Source organism: Salmo salar, chromosome ssa08 (assembly GCF_905237065.1).
Source record: "Salmo salar chromosome ssa08, Ssal_v3.1, whole genome shotgun sequence".
In the NCBI taxonomy this organism is placed as follows: domain Eukaryota; kingdom Metazoa; phylum Chordata; class Actinopteri; order Salmoniformes; family Salmonidae; genus Salmo; species Salmo salar.
This window is the reverse complement of record NC_059449.1, coordinates 13,971,853-13,991,583: the sequence shown is the minus strand read 5'-3', so window position 1 is coordinate 13,991,583 and position 19,731 is coordinate 13,971,853. Positions and strand designations below refer to the sequence as shown.

The window sequence follows — 19,731 nt, the reverse complement described above, 5'->3', positions numbered from 1 at the left end:
AGAGAGAGAGAGAGAGAGAGAGGCAGAGAGAGAGAGAGAGAGGCAGCGAGAGAGAGAGAGAGGCAGCGAGAGAGAGAGAGGCAGCGAGAGAGAGAGAGAGAGAGAGAGAGAGAGAGAGAGAGAGAGAGGCAGGCAGGGAGAGAGAGAGGCAGGCAGGGAGAGAGAGAGGCAGGCAGGGAGAGAGAGAGGCAGGCAGCGAGAGAGAGAGGCAGGCAGCGAGAGAGAGAGGCAGGCAGCGAGAGAGAGAGGCAGGCAGCGAGAGAGAGAGAGTCAGCGAGAGAGAGAGGCAGCGAGAGAGAGAGAGGCAGCGAGAGAGAGAGAGGCAGCGAGAGAGAGAGAGGCAGCGAGAGAGAGAGAGGCAGCGAGAGAGAGAGAGGCAGCGAGAGAGAGAGAGGCAGAGAGAGAAAGCAAGAGAAAGAGGCAGAGAGAGAGAGGAAGGCAGAGTAAGTCAGAAGCAGAGAGCATCTGTCTGTTTGCCGTGCTCAGTGTGAAAGAGAACCATTTAGCGGTGTAATGGCGGGGATGACTTGCATGTTGAGACAAACAGCTGCAGGGTACTCAGCAGTCCGGGTCTGTTAGCACTCACTACACACACACACACACACAACTGGGTGATTCAGTGCTCTCTCTCTGTGTGTGTGTGTGTGTGTGTGTGTGTGTGTGTGTGTGTGTGTGTGTGTGTGTGTGTGCATTCTTCCCAGGACAGAGATGTATAGCGACATATCAGAGGGAGAGAGTGAACAGACTGCTGCGACGGTCTGCGCTACTGGGTTAGCTAACAAAACACTGCTTCCTGGTTCAAGTTGAAAGCTGATGATGTAACTGCCAACTAAGAGGAACATTGCTTCATGTGATTGTGTAGTGGGTTTATTTACCAGGAAGTGGTCAAGCTATCTATTTTGAGAGGTTTGGAGGAAGAAGAATATACAAGTTAAAGAGAGGGACAAGAGAGACCCTCATGACAGCTGAAGTACATCACAGCTTATTCCTCATCTTACTGTATACAAGACAACCCCATGTCAACTCTCTCCGTGTTTGAACATGATGGCGGGTTATATTTTGGCTAACGTGGTTGTTCCGGACTGTCTGGGGAGCGGTGTTACTGTGCTGGGGCCGTGCAGTCACTGCAGCCAGACAGACAGTGGAGTCAACCAGATTTCAGACAGCCTCATCAGACACAATGATCCCTGTGCCGGAGGGGGATGCTGGGGGAGGAGGGGTGGGGGGGTGGGGGGTTGTTCCGTAGGTCACCAGACCACATGACTTGCATGAGGTTTCACCTAGCCACCAACAGACACACTGCAACTATTCTGTGACTTAGCCAGGCATACAAGATGGCCCCACTGACCCCCAGGCCCGGGCTGGGGAGGAAGGAGGAAGGCCATTAGCCGATTAAGTCTGGAGTAGAAGCATCAATACTGCCACTATGATGCCAAGAAGCTTTGAGAGGCCCGGAGAGAGAGGCAGAGAGAGAGAGAGATTCAGAGAGAGACACGGAGAGAGAGAGAGAGAGAGAGAGAAGCAGAGAGAGACATAAGTAAAAGATGAAGAGGGTGGGTTCAAGACCACGGTCAAGTCCACCACTCAGACTGGCTATTTAAATCCAGCACAGCTACGGAACTCACCACACAGCCAGCACAGCTTGAGCCACATCTGGGTTATCCCAGCATGCTCTCCTGTGACGAGGAGGCTGCTGATGGCCTGGGTTAGAGGTTGTACACTGTACGAGGAGGGAAGAGTGGAGAGGTGTAAACGAGGGAGGAGGGGTGAGTGTAGTGAGGAGGCGGGGTGTAGAAGGAGCCATGGCGGTAATTAAGTGTCCATGCTGAGCCCCGGCGGGGGTTGCCATGTCCGCGGGCTATGCTAATGAGCGTGCCCTGCAGTCAGGGCTTCTGCCTTATTAGCGTGCGGCGTCGGACAATATGGTGGGAGAGACCCTAGCAGCTAGCCCTGTCCACCAGCAGGCTCACGTCGCTGTAAACGACTAGCAGTCAGCCCCCCCTCCCGGAGAGGAAGGTAATTCTGGGACTTTCTCTCCATCTTCCTCTTCTCTTCAGTCTCGCCCTCACTCTCAGTTTGTCCTGTTGGAAAAAGACTGTGTGTGTGTGTGTGTGTGTGTGTGTGTGAGATAAAAACACAGACTCTCTAAATATAACCAGCTGGTTGTGCCTGAACCGGCGGTCGTAAATTCAAACCCCCGTCGCAGGACTTTATACGGGACATCAATATGTTAAGTGCACAATTTCCCCCCTTTTCTTTTGGGGAAAAGGCTGAAATAATTGACAGAGTGCATCTATCACGATACATCCCTCGTTACAATGTCACTGACGGACTATTCAGCTGTTTGTCATAAATCCTCCCAAATGGCACCCTATTCCCTGTATAGCGCACTGCCTTTATAGTGCACTACATTTGACCAGAGCCCAAGGGGACTGTGAGTGAGAGACTGGTCTGAGATCAGTGATGGAAAGAGATGAAGACAGAGATATTCAGCTCTCAGTGCGGCTCACTGATCCAGGCTCAGAGGGATGGCGATGCGTGGGCAAACTCAAGAGGGTTCATGCCCTTTGGAGTTCTGGGAGCACCACCAGGCATTTACCAGTTTAAAAATACAGCACTTAACTAGAACTGTGCTTTTAACAGCCTGAGTTAGAGAGAAGCCCATACTCTAAATCATCTACACCTATAGTAGGCCTATGTCCACACACAACTCTGTATATAACACACTCTTAAACAACAAACACACCCATCACCTTTTATCCCATGTCAGAGCCAAAATGGCTACTCCAGTTTCCAGTCTCTGACATAGATAACATGGGGGAAGTGGAAACGGGAAAACCCATCAGTCATGGTGGCTCAGGAGTTAGCCTAGACCAGGGTTTCCACAAACTGATCTAGAGCACACTCTCAGCATGGACCGGGATCCAGGGTAGCTGTTAGCCTAAGCTATATACAGCAACTAGATTCAGCCACGGGCCTATTGCTGTCGAAAAATAATTACAATCATTTGTACACCGCTAATTGACCACAACTCATCCCAAAAAGAGATTATATTTAAAAAATAACAATAATTTCATACCTTTATTAGATACAATCATATATATATTTTTCTATTTGTGGGAATACTTGGGAACAGATTTACTAAATTAAACAATTTTTTGCGGAATTCCTGATGATTTTACAGTCTTTATTTATTTTTGTAATATTTATTTTTTACTTTGAGGGGACCCCCAAAAATCTTTTGCGGGCTGGGTTTGTCCCGTGGGCCTCATGTTGCCAACACCTGCTACACAGTAATGTCTGTGGTTCGGTTCTGTCCTTCGTGTTGAAATGTAGCGCAGCATATAACCATCTGTGTACTGTTGGCCTTGGCCCCGGCAGTTTGTGGGTACTTCGGGCCTCGTGCCAGAGGTGAAAGAGGAAGGAGAAGTGTTCTTGGAAGAGAATGAGTCGACTCGAGGCCCCCAGACCTCTGACATTCCTCAGCGCCCTTTGCACCCACGTTTATTTTTCCCGTCCATTTTTAGAATTTAGATTTTTTTTGTTTGTTACAGAAACAACACATGCCCATAGTCTTAGATGTGGCATCAAAGCGCCTCAGAGCACAAAAAAAAAAACGCCAGGGAGAGAAACACACTTTCACTACAGAAATAGGCTACTCAGTTCTCACCGAGTGCCTGTAATTGCAATTAACAGGGTATTTCTTAATTTACCATTCAGCCCAGGGCCTAAAATGAACACCCGCCACCTACTAAATGCGGGTAGATTTTGGCACTGGTGGGTAAGATGTCTATTTCACCAGCCACGTTGGCGGGTGGTCAGGGATCCACAGTGCGGGCATTTCACTCACATTTGTGAATAAAAATAGTCATGTATAATCACATTTATAGTAAAATGAATGCCGCAGTAACTGTTTCAAAGTATTTCTGCAGTTTTGTTTCATAGCTGGTAAATGAATATCACACAAAGTCAAAGAACTACACTATGTAGCTTATTCCCGCGGGGGGGTATTTTGGCTGGTAAAAAAAATGTGGCTGGTGGACCAAAAAGTACATTTTATACCCTGATTCAGCCTAAACATTACCATGGTGAACCATAAAAAGTAGCAGTAGTACAACAGTGAAAGTTATAAGACAAGGATACATTATGACGCTTAATACCACATTTGCATTATTTTCATAATATTGAAAGGAGGTCACAAGGACAGTTGATAGGATAAAGTTGTCATAGAAACTACAACCAGTGGATAGCATTGAAAAGAGGTCAGGGCTGGATTTCCCAAAAGCATCGTAGCTCTAAGAAACTAAATGGACAAAATATGATCTGAGTGCTACGATGCTTTTGGGAAACCCAGCCCAGGTGGGCTACATAGACTAGGCTATACTTTTACTGCCACTTGCATATTTGGTAGATAGCCCATTTTGATATAGGCCAGTCCTAGGTTACTTCTCTCAGGTGAAAACAACAGTTTCAGTGTACTTCAGTCCAAAGTTGCCTCAGATTTGGCAACCGCCACAAAGCAAGGCCTATTTGTCAGAGGTTGACGGACAACTAGCTTTTAGATGTAAATCAATGGGAATAATTGTGTCTCGTTACAGCTGTCACCGTGCTAAGAATAATGTCCATAATACACTGACATTCCCTTGGTATCCTCACTATGTCACCAATCATAGGTAGGTACTAGCATGAATGTAGGCTATGTAGGTTATTGGAGCACAGTTAGAGCTGCGGCGGTCATGACAGTTTCTCAGATGGTTATTGTCACGCAAATGACTGTCGGTCTCACGGTAATTGACCGTTAATTACCATAAACACATTTAGTATCTCCAGGCCTCCAGCATACAAGCCGCTGATGAGCGCCTTGGGAACATCAACTTTTAAAAAGGTCTAATAAATCAATTTAATGTACACCATCACAATAAATCTATTATTTATTTAAGGCAGGTTTAAAGAAACATGATGATATGAAGAAAATGTATTTCAGTAGAGCAGAATATGAGTTATCTGGCTAGGCACCATGCCATAGGCTAGTTCAGTTAGCAGGCAATATACGCTTACTATAAAATCATATCATCTAAAATAATAAAGAAGAATATCATTTAACTTAGCTGAATAAAATAGAAAGAATATTTTTCCCATTCTGGGGCGAGTGCACATATGAAGTGGCTATGTTGAGCACAAAGAGATCATTTAAAACAGGTCCTATACACTAGATTTAGAGTTATTTGTCAACTTTAGTTGTGATTTGAAAAAATATATTTTAAAAACCGTGCGCTCTGTTCCTTGCCTCAGGCTGCACATGCTGTTCTCTCATGAAGTGATCCTATTTCACCCATCAGACTATTCTTAATTTAATCTGGTCTTTACTAATATGTAAAATGTGTTTTGATTTAGAATGGCCCGTTATCAAATGGGCAGGAACAGGGGCAGTCGATACGCACTCGAATAGCGAATGGGAGCCACTTCCCGCAGTTCGTTTTTCCAATCATGCCGGGTAGGCTACTCCGGTTTCATAGCACAGCTGAGAAATACATATAGTAGCAGCTGGGATCCTCCTCTTTTTAGTGGCAGCTATCAAAACTCTGCCTTCACACGGGACCACATATAGAAACGTCTGGCCTTAGAAAAACACTTATTTATTTGTATTTCTTCATTTAGATTTTTTTCTGGATTATGTGTGTATTTTTTAAATTATAATTCTTAGTTTTATTATTATTATAGCTAGGTATTACTGCACTATTGGAGCTAGAAACACAAGCATTTCGCTGCACATGCGATAACATCTGCAGATCTGTGTACGTGACCAATAAACTTTGGATTTGATTATTTCACGCCACGCATCAACTACTGTTTGAGAAGCAAGCAGCCTCTCTCTGCGCGACAGGTCATATATAGGCATATGCATAAACTAGCAGGCCATTAGGACCTGATTAAGGGACAATAGAGCCCTGAGTATCAGACCATTAGGACAATAGAGCCCTAAGTGCCAGGCCATTAGGACCTGATTGAGGGACAATAGAGCCCTGAGTATCAGACCATTAGGACAATAGAGCCCTAAGTACCAGGCCATTAGGACCTGATTGAGGGACAATAGAGCCCTGAGTACCAGGCCATTAGGACCTGATTGAGGGACAATAGAGCCCTGAGTACCAGGCCATTAGGACCTGATGGAGGGACAATAGAGCCCTGAGTACCAGGCCATTAGGACCTGAGGGAGGGACAATAGAGCCCTGAGTACCAGGCCATTAGGACCTGATGGAGGGACAATAGAGCCCTGAGTACCAGACCATTAGGACCTGATGGAGGGCCAATAGAGCTCTGAGTTGGAGGCAAGGCACGACTCCAACACCATCATTAAGTTTGCCGATGACACAACAGTGGTATGCCTGATCCCTGACAATGATGAGACAACCTATAGGGAAGAGGTCAGCGACCTGCCGTGTGGTGCCAGGACAACAACCTCTCCCTCAACGTGATCAAGACAAAGCAGATGATTGTGGACTACAGGAAAAGGAGGACCGAGCACGGGGCTGTAGTGGAGCAGTTTGGGAGCTTCAAGTTCCTTGGTGTCCACATCACCAAAAACCAAGACAGTCGTGAAGAGGACAGGACAAAACCTATTCCCCCTCAGGAGACTGAAAAGATTTGGCATGGGTCCTCAGATCCGCAAAAGGTTCTACAGCTGCACCATCGAGAGCATCCTGACTGGTTGCATCACTGCCTGGTATGGCAACTGCTCGGCCTCTGACCACAAGGCACTACAAAGGATAGTGCGTACGGCCCAGTACATCACTGCGGCCAAGCTTCCTGCCATCCAGGACCTCTATACCAGGCGGTGTCAGAGGAAGGCCCTAAAAAACTAGTCATAGACTGTTCTCTCTGCTAGTGCAAGGCAAGCGGTACCAGAGCACCAAGTCTAGGTCCAAGAGGCTTCTAAACAGCTTCTACCCCCAAGCCATAAGACTCCTGAACATCTAATTAAATGGCTACCCAGACTATTTTCATTGCACCCCCTCCCCCTACCCCTCCCCCTTTTCCACTGCTGCTACTCTCTGCTTATTATCTATGCATAGTCACTTTAATAACTCTACCTACATGTACATATTACCTCCATTACCTCAACACCGGTGACCCCGCACATTGACTCTGTACCGGTACCCCCTGTATATAGCCTCGCTATATATTGTTATTTTACTGCTGCTCTTTAATTATTTGTTACTTTTATTTCTTTTTTTTGTTGGTATTCTTCTTAAACTGCATTGTGGGTTAAAGGCTTGTAAGTAAGCATTTCACTGTAAGGTCTACACCTGTTGTAGTCGGCGCATGTGACAAATACAATTTGATTTTGATTTGATTAGCAACCTGATGATCGTTAGTGAGTTGGGTACTACCAACGCATGACCAGAGTGCATAAGAGGAGATTACCGTGACTCAACGGTCACGTGGAATGTGACTGCGGTTATGAATCATGACTGCCGGTGTGGCGTTAATACGGTCACCGTAACAGCCCTAAGTACAGTTCACTCACTGTTCCAAAAACACAGTACCGGTAAACCCTACATTTAGGCTACAGTACGATATTACTGTAGAGTTCCTATGTACAGTATGTGAACACTTCATTACACTCAAATGTAGGACTATAAATAATTACTAAAGGGGAACCTTGCCAGCATCCATCCCATAAATTTGGTATCATGACTTTGAGGGTAATTTGCCAAGACGTTCCTGTAGTAGATATGTGTGCCACGACACACCACTGTTCCAGAACAGAACAGATACAGCCCTGTGAATGGTAAAACAGGAGGACTGACGTCAAGAACTAAGAGGTGGCTGTCACTAGTTACCACAGACACAAAGTCAAAGTTGGCTTTATCATTTCATGAAAACAAGCACGCGCTTTTTGGTATTAATTTAAGGTTAAGGCTAGGCGTAAGATTAGCAGTGTGGTTAAGGTTAGGTTTAAAATCATATTTTAAGAAGATACATTGTAGAAATAGGCAGGGTTTAGCCATAATTATGATTTTGTGGCTGTAGTAACTAGTGACGACCCTAAGAGGTGGGCTTACTCTAAGTAGCACAATGACGCTAACATAGCTAGCACCACTAGTACGTCACATTCTGGCACACACACTGAGGGGCAGGCTGCCCACTTAGACACAGAGAGGAGTGAGAGAGCAGAGCGCAGTGTGTGTATGGGCCATACGGTATGAGACGGGGGGGCACGGTCCTCCAGCCAGCCAGTGTAAATCACACTGAGCCCACTGGCACAAGAACACGGTCGACCGGTCCCACTACAGCCAGTCACCCCGAGAGAGAGAGAGAGAGAGAGAGAGAGAGAGAGAGAGAGAGAGAGAGAGAGAGAGAGAGAGAGAGAGAGAGATGGTGGGTGGTTGTGAGAAAGTGTGTGAGAAAGACAAACTGTGTGTTACTGACTGTGGGTGTAAGAGACAGTGTGAGAGAGAGGCACTGTGTGTGTGTAAGAGAGAGACTATGTACGTCTGTGTGTATGAGAGAGCTGGGGAGAGTGAGTGAGCATGGAGTGAAGAGCTGAGCGATAGAGAGCTGAGGGGGGGGCGAATGAATCGAAAAAATATGGCTTTTTCTATGGTGGTATTGGGTTGACATCAGTTTGGCAGAGGCGCCTGAGGCAGTGCCTGCTTGGATTCTAGCCTGTCACTCAGGACAGGGACAGTAATCAGGATTGGTCCCGGTCCCTTCTTCCTCTTCCCTAGGAATAGTGGTGGAGGGGGGAGCCAGAGCCAGTTTGCGTCTATTAGAAAAAGGGAGAGAAAAAAAAAGATGGAAGAATCGCAGTGGCACAGCAGGAGAGGCTAACCTTCATTTGCATGCAGGTCCAGGGGAGGAAGAGGTGGGGGGGAGCTGTTTCTGTTTCCAATCTCCATGTTAAAACGCCTGGCCAGGGCAGCCAGTGGGAATGAAGAGGCATTGTTCGCCCTCCGCTGCTCCCCGTCACACCTAGGCTACATCCGAAAATGGCACCCTATTCCCTATATAGTGCACTACTTTTGGCCAGGGCCCGTAGGCTATGTAGGGAATTGGATGCCATTTGGAACAGACCAATACCCATCTCGCATTTTCTCGCTTTCAAGGTATAAAAGACATGTCCTGCGTGGCAGATAATGTCGATCTCAAATCCTGACCTGAAATCTATACAGACCAGACATTGATGTACGTCTGTTGTTTGTCTTGTGTGCACTGCATCCATATCCATCCAGCCTTTTCTGGTTCCATCCACATCCGTCATAACCAGGTTGTGACCTGAAAGCTGCAGCATTCAAAGCCTTGTCGTTGTCTTTCACCCGGGAGAGAGGCCGTTCTCTGCGGCATAACGATCGCTATGACAACCATCACTTAAGCCCTCCGGGTACAGTGGGTTGGAGCGGTCTTGTTTCTGAAGACCTCATCACTGACTGGGAGGGTCATCAAGGCCAATCCACTGGCTCTCACAAGAGATGCTACACGAGAACAACAAAATGTACTTCCGCCAAAAAAGGACGAGGCGGTTTCTGGCCAAAGGACCAGAAGGAGAGGGAAAAGAAGAGGGAGGGATTGCTGGGATGCTTCCTTTGGCCCAGAGTTGACGAACACAAAGTCTGGCTGTGCGTGCCAAATTAGGTTTTTAAGCATTTTTTTTTTTCAGGGAGGATTTGTCGCTAATCTAGAAAACCTTCTGGTAAGAAGTGTCAATACATCTGGTGCTGACCACTCCCCGTAGAGTGCAGGGATTAATGACCTAGGCTGTGTCCCAAATGGCACCCTATTCCCTATATAGTGCACTACCTGCGACTAGGACCCATGTAGGGAATAGGGTGGCATATGGTGATGCAGCCCTAGCAATCTGAACCAACAACTGACTGACTTGTCCATTGAGAACACACCGGGAACTCAGGAACGGAAAGAGGCAATACTGACAGATCAGTCCAACTAAACCCTGTTCATTATCAACTCACCAAAAGGTTTTTAGAAGCTATCCTGATTTCCAGATTTTTGGGGGGAATTTGTCTCCATTTTGTTGATGACGAGATATCTGGCTAATTAGAATGTCTTAGCTGTCATGATGAATGATACTCGTCTAGTACTAGACGGCCAATAATGCACTCATCTCGTTACTGCGATGAGGACGAATCAGACGGCAAAATGCCCTTGTTTAGACAACAATGGGATAACGCTAGAGAACCTGAGCCTCTCTACCTCAAGGTCACAGCGGTTCACTCAGAAGACGTGGTGAAGTCATCTGCATTGTGCCAAATGGAAGGGCATTCTCCGCACGTGGCAGCCACAGAACCATCAGCGCCAGGTACTCACCTGCGTTTCAGCGTCGTAAATAACCTCCACTCGCCCCGCCCGCCACTGACAATGGCTTTCACAGAGATGACCTCACGTCAATGAATTTAACTTATCTGGTCTGGAGTGGTGCTTTGTTGTAACACAGCCAAACGCTCTCTGGATGCGGATGTGATATATTGTTTCCCTTGAGAGCCTTACATACCGTGTGGTTCCACTACTCTGCATCTGCCTGGCCTGACTGCCTCGGTCCCTCTGTCCTGCCCCGTTCGTTCCTGGCACTTTGAATCTCCCCGCGGCAATGAAACGGCCCCAAAACCCCCCACAAAGCAGCCAGACGCAGCTGTTAGCCTGGCTAGTTAAACGCATTAGTGTGGCAGTCTCGCTCTTCGCTGCTCAACCTAACTGTACAGTACAGTGTTGTGGAAAGAGGTACTGACTAGGCTTGGGCAGTATACCGTACATACCGTACACCGGGGTATTTGGAAAAAGCCACGGGATAGTTTTTCAATACCGTCAAAACGGTGTCTTTGAAGTTTAAAAATAAATGTGAATATTTGTAGCTACTTTTTAAGTTTATACATGCGGTCAAATACGTTAGGAGTGCAATACGTTAGGAGAAAAAGCAGATTGTGCTCTTCATTTCACCGGTCACATTATTTTACATTATGAAGCTTACCATAGTTCCCCAGAACAGTTCAGCCTGTCATGCGTTTGTAAATAGCACAACGGGAGAAAGTTGGAGCTGGTGAGTCCATAGCGTTTAATATCTATCGGCGAGTCTCTGGCCGTGTCTACACTTGACACTTACATGCGACTTCTGCTATCAGAATACGAAGATGGCATTGAAAAGACGTGCCTAGATGCACAAAAGTGGCTTTGTGGTGTGTTTGTGTTCAGAACTGTCTGACCACTTCAGGAGGTGTTCAGGAAGTTCATCTTGTATGCAATTCACTACTAAATGTTTGCCATCAGGTAACTTATGACGGCTTTCTGCCATGTTTGAGAAGTCAAAGATTTCTTGGCAAGTTCTGTTCAGCTGCTATTTTTTCCCTGTGCTTCCTAGTACCGTTTTTTTCTCCCCCCCTCTGCTTTGTGTACACATGCTGTTCTTCCTTCAAATAACTTTATGAGCTGGATTTTCCTGTCTTTGCAATTAGTTTGTCCGTTTTTCGCTTGTTAGCATTCAGCTAAAAGCGTCTATGTGACTTTGCTATTACTTGTGCTAATGTCACGTTCGTCGTAAGAAGGAGACCAAGGTGCAGCGTGGTAAGCGTACATCTTACTTTTAATAGATGAACACCAAACAAAACAAAGAAAAATACAAAACGAAGGTAAAGTTCTGCAGGCTTCTCACAGTAGCTATACAAAAACAAGATCCCACAAAAACCCAGTGGGAAAAGTCTGCCTAAATATGATCCCCAATCAGAGACAACGAAAGACAGTTGCCTCTGATTGGGAACCATATCAGGCCAACATAGAAATACATCATCTAGAATGCCCACCCAAATCACACTCCGACCTAAACAAATAGAGAAATAAAAAGGCTCTCTACAGTCAGGGCGTAACAGCTAATTCTGGTAATAGATGTGCAACGGGCATTTTTGCGTTTTTTTAGCGTCCCCTTGTGTGCTATGCCGTGATACCGTAAATCCCAGGATGGCAGAAGAACAGTATGATGGTATGAAAATCTGGATACTGCCTAAGCCTAGTACTGACTTCCAGACCAGAGAGGACAGAGTTTGCCTGGCTGCTGCTGCCAAAGGCTAACAAGAGCCTGGCAAGTGTGGGGGCCTCCTGGCCTCGCTTCCACCCACACAGGAAGTGAGGTCATGACATTAGCACTCCGCCGTGCTAGAGTGCTCTCCGCCAGGGCGACAAGATCAGCGTGTTGGACGAGAGCCATTTTAAGCCCCCCTAACAACAACATACATCAAGACAGTAGAGCTACATAAAAGTACCATGTATTTCAAACCTGGCAACATAGAGAGTGGAGTGCAGTTATTTGGCTATACAGGGCAACCAAGACTGGCCCCTTGGCAAGGGCCATCAAACGCAGTGACCGAATCAGTATCCACTATCTAAACTAAAAAGGCCTCACCACCAAAGGAAAGAAAAATCTATGCCAACCTAAGCAAAAACCCTCCTCTGATTTCACGCACCAGTTAGACGCGTACCACATGCTCCGAAATATCCCCACGCCTACAGCTATGGCTTTCTTCTCAGAGACAATTGAGGAGACCTCTCTAATTCTCTGCGATGTCATTTCCATCTCTCTTTTAAGAGTGAAATGAGCCTCGATAATAAATCACATCCCTGTTTAGAAGCAGAGGCAGCAGTCTGGCACAACTGGCCGACTAGAGCTTCCTGCTCCCCAGACCTCCCTCCTCTCTCTCGTTCTCTATATCTCTACATCCCTCACGCCTGTTAAAGGCCTGTCCTGCAGGGCCCTAGATGCACTTTGTGTGGTACAACAGAGAAAACCGCCCAGAGCTCTTAGCAGCTTCCCCACCTCCACCACCAGTACTCTCCCTCTCTCTTCCCCTCTGTCTTTCCCAGCTGCACCAGCGAGCTGTTCGCAGTTCCTTATGAACTGCGGCCAACTGAGAGCCTGTGCTACTCCTGTGAGATTGGTATTACTCAGTGCCGGGGCTACGTCCTAGCCAAAGGGCTGCTCTCCGAAGCTGTACATCTCCCTGTTGTGGCTTGTCAACATGGAGAAAATCGTTACCAAGGCTAAGGCACTTCCATTCCACACGGAGGAGTAGGAAGGGGGGGGTTGATTGAGACCAGGTAGGAACTGTGTGGAACAGATTGCTGGTAACTTTTGTGATATATTTTTAGGCCTCCTAGTGGACATGGTGGACCTTTCATTTGTTCTCTGTTAAATTAGGTCAATGTAAAATACAGAGGGCACGCTGAAGATGTCGTTCGAGAGAGACCAGATCAAGTGTCATGGACGACAATCAGGTGGCGAAGTCATCCCTGGATCTTTGTCAAGAAACCGCTCTAATTAAGCCTAACTGAATAAGTATTATGGGGGAAGGCAATGGACATCCCTAAATAATTACTTTAGGAGATTTGCATATTATGCTTCCCTGAGTCCCTTTTGTTGGGCATGAAGAAATCCTAGCTTAAATTACCTGCTTAGTACCTCTAGTGAGTTTGACACTTGATGAAAAGTGTGTCCAAAACAGAGTTAATTACTCACAAGTAGCCCCCTGAAGTTATTGTGAAGCGAGTTGCTTATCAGACATGTTTCTGTAATTACTCAGGGCATTGGAAATTAAATGAAGTGTCACCTCATTGACAACCTTGATTCAAAAGAGCATTCTGAATGAATTGGAGGGATTCTCAGTGAATGCTAGGCTTGGGCGATATACCATTTATACCGTACACTGGGGTATTTTGAAATACCGCCGAATGATTTTCAATACCTCAAAAACAATTAAGAATATCTATTTTTTTTCAATGTTTGAGGGTTGGGGGATGCATGCTACGCCACTTTTTTTATGGTAAGTTAAATATGCACTGAACAAAGATATTAACGCGTAAATTGTTGGTCCCATGCTTCATGAGATGAAATAGAAAATGACAGAAATGTTCCAAATGAACAAAAAGCTGATTTTTCTCAAATGTTGTACACAAATTTGTTTACATTCCTGTTATTGAGAATTTCTCCTTTCCCAAGATAATCCAACCACCTGACATATCAAGAAGCTGGTTAAACATGGTCATTACACAGGTGCACCTTGTGCTGGGGACAATCAAATCCAACTTTAAAATGTGCAGTTTTGTCATACAACACAATGCCACACGTTTTGTGGGAGCGTGCAATTGGCATGCTGACTGCAGGAATGTCCACCAGAGCTGTTGCCAGAGAATTGAATGTTAATTTGCTCTACCATAAGTTGCCTATATATTTTGACTCGGTAATGGTTGGTACAGAAACAGTATGACAGTATGAAAATCTGCATACCGCCCAACCTTAGTGGATGCCCATTGGAATCCTGACAATACCTGCAGGCCTTGGTATTGCCAGCCAGCCACCTGTTTGACGCAGAAAGCAACAACACATTTTAAATGTGTATTGATCAAACCCCAGAAGCTTCTCTGGAACCAGGCCCATTATAAAGTTAACTTACCCCACCAACTTTCATTTAAGATCAACCGCTGTAGCGGCCTCCCAATTACTATCCATTCAATACTCCATCAAGTCACGGAGAGACTGAATGGGGCCAGTTTTAGGCCTACCCACTGAATCGGAATGGTGTTGAACGCGGTGGGTCTCAAACTCCCCTCCATGTAAGCGTATGCTGAAGGAGGCATCCCACCACCTTCCTCCTGCCCTTTAATTCATTTCTAAGTGAAAGCCTGTGTATCATTATTCGCTTCAGCTCCAGTCAGCAGACACCGCGGTCCATGAGAGCCCGCGCCCCGTCAAGTTGAGGGGTGGTGGGGGGTGGAAAGTGGCGGAGGGGGATTCTTGGCAGAAATTCCCCACAAATTTGATGCCAAGAGCAAAATGGAAACCTCCCCTCATTTTCCTTTCCCCTTAATCCAATGTTTTCAAGCCCCGGCCCCGCCAAGGTCATTATAATCATAGAAAGTGGAAGGGCGCCAGTGACCCGCCATTACAGTAAGGTACAGAACCACCCAGCCATTGGCTGGTGGTGAGGAGGAAAGGAGAAGAGCACTCGGTCGGTCGTGTAGAGGCAGGGGCTAAAATCCCTCCATTTCAAATGCAGATAACCTGAGGAACCAGCAGAGGAGGAGACAGGGAGAGAAGAAAATGTCTCCCTCTCTCGCTCTCCCAGTGCCCCTGACCTTTTGCCATTCCTGATCGGGTCTCTCTCTCTCTCGTTTATTTTTAGCTTACAATTCGTATCCATATCTTGAGTTTAAGCCTACTTCGACATTTATTCAGCAGATAGGCCCTATAGCCTAAAGCTAATTCAGAATGGTTGCAAAATGATCAAGAGTAGAGAGAGGTTTTAGAAGTAATATTTGGTGACATAACATAAGTATGACCAATGACCTAGAAACCTCTGGGCCTGAAAGAATGCTGCTTGCGTTGACAATATTTCAAAAGCGACCTCCAGCATAATCTACAAGTAAATAAAAGGGTACTACTTTTACATGTAAAAATCTCTATGCTTTATCCAAGTGATAATTTTACCGTCAATATTTACAGTAAGTAATCGGCCAATAGATTTCAACATACATAATCATGCGCGTACCAAAATCATAAAGAGTGGCCGTTTTCATTGTGGCGCCAAAGGTCATGTTTACTTGTCTGAGTGAGGGCGCTGTACTGTACTGTGACCTCCATGGCCAGCTTGTGAGTATGTGTGTGTACGTGTGTGTACCCTCTCTCACACGCCATGTATGCTAATATACACAGCATGACGCTTGGCCTGCACAGAGCAGAGTACACAACCCCAAATATCTAGACCTGCATGTGTCTGGGTTAAGATAAAGCACCTTCAGTAGTTTAAAGGATATGTGTATTCGTGCTCTTTTCACCACAGGGCCTCAGTACAGATGCAGACATCTGAACTTTAATATTGTGCTTGTTCCTGGCACGTGACCAATCGGTGTAGGTGTTGTTAGCTGAACAATGAAAACAAACAGACAGTCGGCCAATGAGGTGAAGTGGCACTGACTTAATAAATAAAGGTTGTCCTGTATCAGTTTTGTGACTGAATGGGGGGAGAAGTAAAATATTGGCCACAACTTCTTAAAGAGAAAAGGCTTTCTCTTCGTTATTATATGAAATCCTGTAATTGATGCATACAATAGGCTATTACATGATGTAACATGTCTATAACATTACTTAAACCAGGGGTGTCAAACTCATTCCATGGGGGGCCTAGTGTCTGCTGGTTTTTGGTTTTTCCTTTCAGTGAAGACCTAGACAACCAGGTGAGGGGAGTTCCTTACTAATCAGTGACCCTAATTCATTAATCAAGTACAAGGGAGGAGCGAAAACCCACAGACACTCAGCCCTCCGTGGAATGAGTTTTACATGTGACCTAACCCATATAACTAAATAGTTGGAGCCCCAGGGTACTGTGTGGTACGTCAGTCAGAGGAGGCTGGCGGGAGGAGCTATAGGAGGACGGGTTCATTGTAATGCCTGGAATGGAATCAAACATAAGAAAACCACGTTTGACCATTCTATTTATTCCATCGCAGCCATTACAATGAGCCCGTCCCCTATAGCTCCTCCCGCCAGCCTCCACTGATGTCATTATAGGCTACAGAGCATGACCTGCTCCGTCCACTCCAGCGGCGTTTGTAGGTAGGTACCTTCGCCGTCAGTAACATGTGAGTGAGAGCTTGCTGTCCAAATATCACTCTCTCACTACTGCTCTCTCACCCAGCCAACCCGACGCAATTTCCCAAGTTCAACTCTGGGTCAAACACCTGAGCGCTGTATCAGTGGATGAGGAGAGAACGGTCTTATTTTGGGGATGTTTTGTGGCTCTGGGACTGGGTATATGGACGTTTGTAGTAGCCTAAATACTCACACGTGGAAGGATTGGACACGAATAGCTCACAATATGGCACTACAAACGCTAATTTGATATTTACTCCACCGTTTCCAAATTTTGTATACTTTATACAACAAAGTATACAAATCCCCTTTTGATCACAGCTAGTAATAGCACTGAACAGTTGCATTGTTTGACATTTAATAAAGACTACACTGTGTCATTATGGTACATTCATTAAGTCATCATTGATTTATGAGATTAATTACATTTGCATACCAATATAACTCATTAAGCCATGTTCTTACGCAGGTCTTCAGGACATTGCACTACAGCAGGGGAAATTGCCACACGAAGCCAATTCCTCTGTGATCATTTTATCCACACATTCTACCTAGAAGTCATCCTCTAGCGGCCGAAGTGTGTCATTGCAGCTTTTCATTATTGGACTGATAAAAGCACAATCTAAACATCCAAGCTACACAGGGTCAAATGAACAATATATATACCAAAATCGCACATTCTGATGTACATTCGGAGTAACGACATAACGAGAAATGGGGAAAGTGCCATTTCGCGTCTCTTAGCCCGCGTTATTGATCGTAGTCTGTCTGCAATGAATGGCTGCAAAGGGAAGGGAAAAAAACTGAACTTCAGGTGACCGACCATGGCTTTGACATAGCCTGCATTCAGACATGAACCTCGCTGAACTGGGCGGAAGAAAATACCTCCGCTTCAAACAAAAATTATCTCCGGACTTTCAAGAACTCGACGTAAAAACAGAGCGAGCGCCTACCGAGGGAACCAATACACCCGTTTTGAGTGGTGAGAGAGAAAGTTAGACGTTTATATTAACAGAAATGTGAAGTTAGCTACCGAGCGTTGCTAGATAGCGCTATTACCAGGAACACTGAGGCATGGTTAGCCCCGAGTCTGGCTTGTCTGATCCGACTGACCCTTCATTTTATTGCGGCCAGATTCTCAGATCCTCCCCTTTCTCCCCCGAAAGAGACTCGCTCGCACCGACAGATAAACGAAAACGCTCAGACATTATACCATATACAACCGATACACAAGCTATCTGACCGCAACCTTTAGGGGAAAGGGGACCTTTATCGATTATACTCGATTAAAGCCACGTACAGCTCATGCACTCGCTGGCTAGCTAACGTTCCTCATCGCCAACAACATGGCTGCCTTGCTCAGACCTAAAAAAAGGAGAAATAACCTACGCCGTGTCTTTGTCTGTTTCACCTCTTTAACCCTAAACTACTGCGCAAAACACACGAAGACCCATTAAAATTGCACAAAACCAGCAAACGACTTACGTGAAGGCAGGCGTTTGGGTTGCTCCTGCTTCCTCCTTGGCATTTTCCCCCTTTTTGTCACATTCTCCTCCTTGTTTTAGGGATAAGAAGAAAAAAGGTTTTTTCCCATTGAGATTGTAGGCGAGAGTGATGGCAGGGACTGTATACCTGGCTTGTCCTCGCGGTTTAAAGTGTATTGTTGGGTATAGGACCACAGGAGGAGGGTTCTGTGCTGTTGTTGTTGCCGTGTCTTGACTATGGCTGCTCTCTGTAAGTGTGTCTCCGAGCCCCTAACTAACACTAATGCAGGGATCAAAGGGCAGCAACAGCAGAGCAGACACACACACACTAGCTCGCACACACGCTCTAGAGGAGCTCGCCCGCGATAGCAGCGTAGAAACGGACAAGGTGCCCCCAAGCTTACAGGGTGTATTGCTGACTGCAAAACCCCTACATATTTTTTAAAGATTTATTTGATAACTTCTATAAATAATAAATAAGGCAAAGATACTGAAATACAGTATCAGTACAGTATTTTTCATATTGAGTGTATTCGTTTTTTTATTTATATTACACATACATTATAAATATGTTTTCAAAATGTGAAATGTACATTTATTGATTTGATGAAATTATGGATTGAATAGTAATTCAGAAGCCCAATGGAAATCCCCAGTTTCCCCAAATAAATAATTATGATTAATTTGCATGAAACATACATTTGAAATGAACCCTTTCATTTTCACACTTGCTAACCTCCATATTCATTAGGCAACAGATGCACACATTTAATTTCTTGCTATGGTTTTTATTTTTTTCAATGCCATATGTCACATGAACTGTAAATAACTGCTGTTATAACTTCCCCTGGTCTCAACAATAGTGTAACTCTCCTCTGTGGAAAAATGTTTGTTGCTAAAGTAAAAAACAACACTTTATTGCATTTCCACGTTGTGTTTTGTGTCACATTGTACATGTAACAGCAATGGCGTTTACCTAAGAGTTGAGTTGACCCCCAACGTATCCCTCTGTAAATCATGTCATCTAAATTACTACATGATTTACCCTTCATTTGTTGCATTTCCACGTTGGGTCATATCATATACATTTAATAACGTTAAAAATCTCAATCTCCATTCCTCTCCCTCGCGGTGGTGGCGTTGGGTTGAGTTTTTCACAGCGCAGCCTGTCCCGTCTCTCTTCCTGCTGCTGGACTCCTGCAGGCTGTGTTCACTTGGCCCGGCACATTCTTTCACACCTCTCGGTGTGTGAGGAGAGCTGTGTCTTCATCCCTCCATCCCTTGCCACCTCCTCCCTCTGAGAGAATAGTCCTAAATGCCACCCTATTCCCTATAGAGTGCACTACTTTTGACCAGAGCCAATAGGGCTTATATGGCTCTGGTCAAAAAGTAGTGCACTCTATAGGAAGCAGGGGGCCATTTGAGATGCAGATTATGAGAGGCGCAGGAGGCTCGTTACCGTGGCAATTAGCAGAAGCCCAAATTAGCCCTCCTGGCTGGACTGCCTGTATCATGTCCACAGGTGACACGGCCACTTTGCATTTTTCTAATTAGGAAAGAGCATAACATGATTAAAATGTCTATTATCTATCATAAAGGTCC

At 45.6% G+C, this 19,731-nt stretch overlaps 1 protein-coding gene across 7 annotated transcripts in view; it reads right to left on the bottom strand.

Annotated features, from left to right (window-relative positions):
• The window catches only part of znf827 (zinc finger protein 827), a 112,726-nt gene extending 94,281 nt beyond the window's left edge, over positions 1-18,445 (bottom strand). For 2 of the 7 annotated variants that reach the window (XR_006770779.1, XM_014209404.2), the window contains exon 1: positions 18,131-18,442. Coding sequence is in view for 6 of the 7 variants with exons in the window: in XM_014209404.2 (XP_014064879.2) it covers positions 18,131-18,173 (43 nt within the window). In the remaining variant the exon portion in view is untranslated. Of the gene's footprint in view, positions 1-18,130 lie in introns of all 7 variants that reach the window. The other 5 variants (XM_045722761.1, XM_045722760.1, XM_045722758.1 and 2 more) reach the window with 3 other exon arrangements.
• Between the last annotated feature and the right edge of the window lie 1,286 nt (positions 18,446-19,731).